General features: G+C 37.6%; 1 protein-coding gene across 1 annotated transcript in view; it reads right to left on the reverse strand.

Annotated features, from left to right (window-relative positions):
- Nucleotides 1-2,270, reverse strand: part of BNIP3L (BCL2 interacting protein 3 like) — an 11,415-nt gene extending 9,145 nt beyond the window's left edge. The window contains exons 1-2 of the mRNA XM_009273037.2: nucleotides 2,055-2,270; nucleotides 231-303 (exon numbers count right to left, since the gene is read on the reverse strand). Of these exons, the coding sequence (XP_009271312.1) occupies nucleotides 231-303; nucleotides 2,055-2,221 (240 nt within the window). The 5' untranslated portion in view covers nucleotides 2,222-2,270. The remainder of the gene's footprint in view (nucleotides 1-230; nucleotides 304-2,054) is intronic.
- Nucleotides 2,271-7,244: the final 4,974 nt, after the last annotated feature.

Consider the following 7,244-nt stretch of genomic DNA (forward strand, 5'->3'; position numbering starts at 1 on the left):
CAGTTTTGGGTCTCAAAAATAAAAAAAAAAAAAAAAATTGCTTGCAAGCAGTAGTTTAATGCTTTTTGACACATAAAATACATAAGTTTAGACCTTTTGACCTTACAGAGAGCTTGCTCTACCCCTCAAGTACTCCTAATACTGATCTATATGATCTATATACAATATCCACAACTTCAAAATATATTTTTTAAAAGTTAATGTATTTTAAAGGTTAATGAAGAAAATACCTGAGAACTACTGTCTTTACTTGTGTGCATTTCCACATCAAAAGTTATCTGTCCATCTTCTTGAGGTGAAGGGCTAAAGAAAAATTGATTTCATTATGTCATTTTGTCATACTACACTCTGTCACCTAAAGAATCATTAGTGTAAATAGCATCTCAGCTGAGTCATTTCCACATGCACTTCTGCACACTATTCAGATGAGTTACAGACTACACTACCTTTCAGATCACAAATATCAGTATTAGAAAGTCTTCCAAACCCCCTCATCTTTTCAATTTTTTTTCCATTTATAATCCTACCTTTCTCAACAGGGTTGACCGTCCTTCCACTGAAGCAAAGAAAGCATTGCCCAAAACTTCAACTGCTACACAAAAGATGTAGATCCCTTCCTTCTTTTAGATAACACTGCCACTATTGTGAATTATACCTCTTTTTGTATCATTACAAGCGGAAACATCACACATCAAAACACCTTTTAATGCTTGGCAAGAATACATATTCCCCTTGTTAGCCTCACTTTAAATATTAAAAATTTGGTAATCTACTTGAGAAATTAATCAATTATCGCACCTCAACCAAGGAAACGCTAGAGAATTTAAGTCAGGAACAATACAAAATGCTGTATGATGCACCAATGCAGGTGTCTCACATTAAAACGCTAAGGGCATCTTTTTAACCTGACTTAAGCTTTCACGAAAAAGGCGTATTTTAGAAATATCCAAAAAAACACCAGAACACCACATTCAAGAGCAAATTACTGTTTATAACTTTTAGAAAAGAATGCAAAATATCAAAGTACCTCCCCTTTCTTGTTTGTTACTTCAACTGTCAAAAGGGGAAAAGAATTACCAAAAAGTTAACAAGTGGAAAATTAAGTTTAAAAAAAAAAAAGAGGAATCTGTCTTCATTCACTTAAAACGTAGGTAATGATTGAAAAAATCATTACATGCTAGTGAAAGAAACTATACAACCATCATCTAGCAAACATTCCTGGTTGGACTGGAAAGTACTAAACTACTGACAGCTAGTTTCTTAGCAACATAGATGTAACAAACTATTTCCTATAAACGTAACCGTTCCATTTGAAATACTCATATGGATTATTTTCAAACAGCCTATTACATGCAGTAATTAAATCTGGCCTAACTAATTTTAAATAGGTTTTATATCTGATCAACCACTTATATAAGCTACACGGTAGACATGACACCCAGCAAAACCAAAGGAGGCACGAGCAGGACAGCTAAAATTACATATAGAAACCGCTCAAGGATTTCCAAAACTGCCCCAAAACTCCCCAGAAAAAAGGTATAATGAACACATAAGAATATCATAATGCTCATATGTGCCTTGAAGGATATTGGTAGTTAAGAAATATTTTGCCTTCACAGGAAAAAAGGAGAATACTGAAAGCAAGGAGTACAAATTCTGAGAATCTTTTTTTCTGTTAAGTCCAGTGATATGTTTTATTATGCTTGATTAAATATAAAGCACATGTACATAACATTATTATTACTGAGACAGTAAAAGTAGATTTTTTTTTTATTCCACATGTGATTTATGACAACGACAAATTTAACTGTGGTCTTGATGGGTTTTTTTTCCTTTTTCTTCCTTCCCACCCCTGGATTCCTTAGCTTTCTGTAGCAACGATATATCTTTCAAGTCAGATGTCTTATTTGATATCCAGTTATCATGAGCCAGCAAGTACTCCAAATACTGGAGCATGACAAACTTAAGCCTGAGAAAAAGCTTCACCCCTCCATTAACATCTACAGGATAAAAACTGCAATAAATTGCATGCAGGACAGCAAACATTTCTTTACCTGTCACAGTGGGAACTACCTCTTGAGCTGCTCTGTCCTGATTCATGCTGGGCGTCCAGGAGAATTTTTTCCATGTCTCCGTTGTGGATGGAGGATGATGAAGGGACATGTTCCAGACCTCCATTTTTCCCATTGCCATTATCATTGCTATTGCCATTGCCGTTCATCTGTAACTCCACCCAGGAACCTGTTGGGCCAGCCAGACATCATTTCATTAAAAGCAGTGAAACTAAAACCCACCTTAAGTTTATCAATTAGACACAGAAAAAAACATGAATATGGTGAATTCAGATAACATACACTGCTGCTGGGAGAAAGCTCATAAACATGTACTGGAGACAAGAGTGACATGTTTCTTCCTCTTTCATCAACAAAAACACCCCTAAAAAGTTATGTTTTCTTGCTACCTACCTCCAGAGCTAGTCAAATAAGATGTCCCCTCTCTCCTCAACTATTAATACTTTAACAGACCACGTTTCTCTCTGCAGTTTGAAGCTTCAATTATCTATGTATCACTCAATTACCCTAGTCACCTCGCTTCCCTGTTCTACTACACTCCTTTTTGAAACAAAATTTTCATCCCCTAGCTCCCTATTGTACAACTCCCCCATCCGCAATTTTATATTCTCCTTCTTCCCTCTACTTCCAAAGGCCCTGAATCAAACCCTGATTTCTATATACATCAGGCAGGCTGCCATTCTCAGGCCTCATTCAACTTTCTTTGCCCTAGCCCTCTAACAAACATTTCCCATGCAATTCCATCTGCCACCTCTCCTATCCTACCATAACGGGTCATACCACAATTCAAACCATCAGAAGCTTGAGGTAGGCATTGGGTTTCCTTACACAGCTGAAGTACTGTGCTCAGATACATTTCATTGCAGTTAGAGTAAAAGATTTCACTGCTAATAAGCCAAAATAAAGAACTGAGTAGCATGAGAAATCCAAAGTTCTCACATGTAATAACAGCTAATAATTTCAATGCCATCACTTCAGCCTCTCCCCCCCCCCATTCTTCTTTCCTTAGCCAGGGAAGACTGTATAACCTACAAGTTGAGATTTACTGTTTTTTCCCTTTTTTTTTGTAGTTATACCTATGGGATATCCATGTGTGCACTGAGAATTGTCAAAAGAGCAAGAGTGTACCATGAACAATAAAAGCATCTGCTAAAAAGTTCATATAGTCTCTAGTTAGGTCGAGGATTTTTATTTTTAAACATCTTCATTTGTATTTTATGGGCAGAATAACTAAATGCAAAACAATATTTACCACTATGTTCATTAGTGACATGTTTCAATTGGAAACAAACAGGTTTTGGAAATACTCTTAATTCATAAACATACCATTTAATGTCCTGAGGGGTAAAGACAGATTAGACTTCTACTGCTCTATCTGTTCCAAATATATTAATACATTCCCTATTCAACTGCAATTCCAACCTTCTCATTAAGACATATAACGAGAATCATTTGACCATACAGGCACTTTATTAGCCATGATTATGGAGGGAAAGATCTCCAATTTCTCAAAAGCATACTGTTTTCAATGCAACATTGTTTCCCGTTATCAGTCAGATAATGATTTCACACATGTACATTATGTCATCACAACCCCTGTGTAATTTAATTTATGCCACCTGAAGGTGAGCGCTTTCAGGTTTTTTGTGTGTGGTTGATTTTTTATTTTTTAAAGTTTGCACATCTTCACCACTGAGGTAAAAATATTCAAGAAAGAAAAGAAAGCCTAAAGATACAAATAGAACAGTTGAAATGAATTTTTTAACATTATTTAATAGGTTCTAAATGTTAACACTGATTTCTTGAAATCAGGAAATGCACCTTAGAGTGCCTGCACTTATTTTTTTATAGCAAAGTTTTGGCTCTGGGAACTGTATCAGTGACACAGGAAGGGATGTATGTCATAACAAGTTCACCTATTTTCAGCTTGATTTTGTGAAGCTGAAACAGAGTTTATCCTTAGTACCAATTAACTATGCCATTATACTGATGACCATGTAAGCATCATAGTCTTAAGAGACCGGGTGGTTTGCAGTCTGGTTTCCCCAAGCTGTATTCACAAACAAGGAATTTAGGGTGTGCACAGAGCTCTTGTGCACAATCACACGATGTAAACCAACTCTGTACTACATACTGGGCTCTTCAGATAATGAAGTGTTAACTGGGAAGAGGCAGCCTTTGCTCAGACTAGTCAGCATGAGATAGAGAGACCGTATTATTTCAGATTTATGATGACTGCTGGTGTCTAAATTTCAAAATAAAAAGGCCATATTGTAAGCACTACATTTGCCTTGTAAGCAACACCTTTACAGCAAGAGGCCATAGCTGCAGAAGAGCACATGGCAACTACAGTTAGAAGACAGGCCAGAAAGCTATATGTTCCCCAATAACCATTTTGGACTAAAGAGCATCTATTGGGAGAATTATAATGGTCAGGATCTGCAAAGACATCTATTATTAAAAAATCAGCAGTGAGTGACAAACAACGTGAAAAGAACAGAGGGCAAAGGTGCAAGGGAACGTCTTCCTCTGACACCAAGCCCGGGCAGAGAAAAGCCCAGTGGAAGATGATCAGAACTGGTTGCTCTAGCACACAACTACTAAACACACCTCCACAGCACTTAAGATTATGCACAAATAAAATCTTTATTAACGTTTATCCTGGACTGACAAAACTTGCCATTTATCTAAAACGTGTTGTGGCCATAAAAGGAAGAACATTCAAATTAAACTGTGAGTAAAGAGTCCCAACAAGTCGAGCAGTAGTTTACATGACAAGCAGCACGTTCTCCATCTGACCTCACTTTTAATGAGTCAAAATACATTCAAGGAAGCGTAATCTGACATCAGGCTAAAACATGCTACATACTCCCACTGGCAGTCACAACCGGTTTGGGAGAGGGAGCCAGAGAGCCCTAGTAGTTTCAAAGACTCTGATTAGAGGGACATAAATCTCTGCTTCTTTAAAAGAATGTACAGGAATATATTTGAGAATAAACTGCCCTAGTAATAGAGAGTGCTTTTTGCCCCAAACTTCCTTCAAAACTAAGGAAGTTACATTAATCACCCACATAAGAACTCTTAATTTTACCATATTTCCAACTTTAGAGTAAAATGGGAAATACGGTACAATTAAGAGTGGCAGAATTAAGAAATATGGTAGAATTCTCCTCCCTTCATCACATAACACACACTCTGGGGAAAAAAAAAACAAGCAAACAGAACTGTTTACATGAATGGTATTTTTCTCCAAAATTGTTTGAATTTTGGCCATGCTCTAAGGCTAATTTTTTCACTATGAATTGATATACACTGACTCCAATTACATATTTTTCCATAACTGATGGACTTTTTAAATAACAGTAGCTAAATGTGTGGGGGAAGAGGGGTCTCTTTTTGTTTATTCACTCTGTGATTTCACTTGGGGGGGGAAGATATCAAGGACAATATATAAGTTATATACATATACACCTTTTTTAAAATACAAACACCACATATATATATAAAAATACTCCAAACTAGTAGCTCACAAGAAGTCTGAGCCATGATCAACTTGAATAAACTAAGAAATATCACTTTTACAATGAAGTACACCATTAACCAAAAAAAAAAAAAAAGATAAAAAGAGAGAGGAGAGAAGAAAAGAAAGCTGTTCAGATTCCCATAATGGTAATTATTAAGCAGATTTTCCATGACAGAGCTAGATCGGTTCCTGCCTAAGGTGGGCTTTCTTCTTTTTGCAAATATGTAACAGAGCTTTATAATAATTAAAATACAGGAAGCATCTAGAATTCCCAGAGCAAGCAAGCTTTTTTTTTTTTTGGTGAACCCAACAAACCATAGGTTCAGTTACCAGTTCTATTCCCAGGTCTTCTGACCTTCGATTCAAGTGCTAAGGGATCTTTGAATGAAAGGCCCTAAACGTGCACAAATGACATACAGAACAAAATGAATAAGTGTCTAAGCTCATTAGACTGAAAAGGTTCACTGAAAAGCTTATATAATGGCAGAAAATGTACCTATAACACCAAAGCATTGTGGAGCGGCTGAACATCTGAAAGCAGTACTAAGCCTACATGGAGCTGATTGGTTGCATTTGTTTTGTTCACGGAGCACAGACTATCAAACATTTCCTCTCATACCTTGTGCTCACCACCTTCAGTAATCACATTCATTTTCCTAAGCCTTTATGTGCTGATTCAGCAATAAGATCTACATGGGCAGATCCAGCACAGGCTTACAGTGCACTCATCTCTTGTTGCTCCTATCTTGCAGCAGATTAACGTGTCCCACAGAGTAAGTTAACGTGCTTACAGAAAACAAAAAGGAAATATTAAACTACAGAAGCATCAAAGATCGCCATTTCTAAAGTAAGCATCGAGTTAGGCACTAGGCATGTCGCAACTTTAAGACAGCATAATTGTTATTTAAGTATGCTAACAGCCCGGAATAATTTGCTAAAATACCTGTTTGACTCAGGTGAACATTGTTGTAAACTGCCATCGTTATCACAAGATGTTGTGTTACCGTAACACAATAGCAGTATTATGAAATGGGCATAGTTTATTCTTCTTTAATACAATTCACATTGAATTACAGGAGACCAACCAACCAATATATTTCGTTGTCAGTTTAACTTCATTGTAAATCACGAAGGTAACAGTTAATGATTAATGCAATTTCTTCACCTTCTTCAACTGCAGTATCCTTAATAATTACAAACAAACAAAAGGACACATTGAAGCAGCTGTTTACAACGAGAGAAAAGCATCTGCCAAGTAAGTACCAGAGCCTACATGAAAACCCCCGATGTGCCTTACTAGTGTTATCCTAGGAACAAAAGGATACAGCAGAGCAGCTGACACAGATGCCGGATATAGAGGAAAATAGCTCACGTCAGTGGTATTGACTCAGCCACTGAATAAACTCATTCCCACAGTCACGCTCCTCCCCCTACCCTACTGTATCCCCATCTTAGCTGTTAATACCAGCCACCGAATAAACTCAGTTTAACCACGAAACAAACCTGCTCCTGCTCTCCACGGCTCGCACCGAGCCACGGCGCTAGCTCGTTCCTCCGGCTGCCCTCGCCGTGGCCGATTCGCCTCAGCCCCGCCGGCTGCCGCCTCAGCCACCAGCGCTCTGTGAGGAGCAGCCGGCCCCGAAACCCAC

Source organism: Aptenodytes forsteri, unplaced genomic scaffold, assembly GCF_000699145.1.
Source record: "Aptenodytes forsteri isolate BGI_AS27 unplaced genomic scaffold, ASM69914v1 Scaffold158, whole genome shotgun sequence".
NCBI classification, from domain to species: domain Eukaryota; kingdom Metazoa; phylum Chordata; class Aves; order Sphenisciformes; family Spheniscidae; genus Aptenodytes; species Aptenodytes forsteri.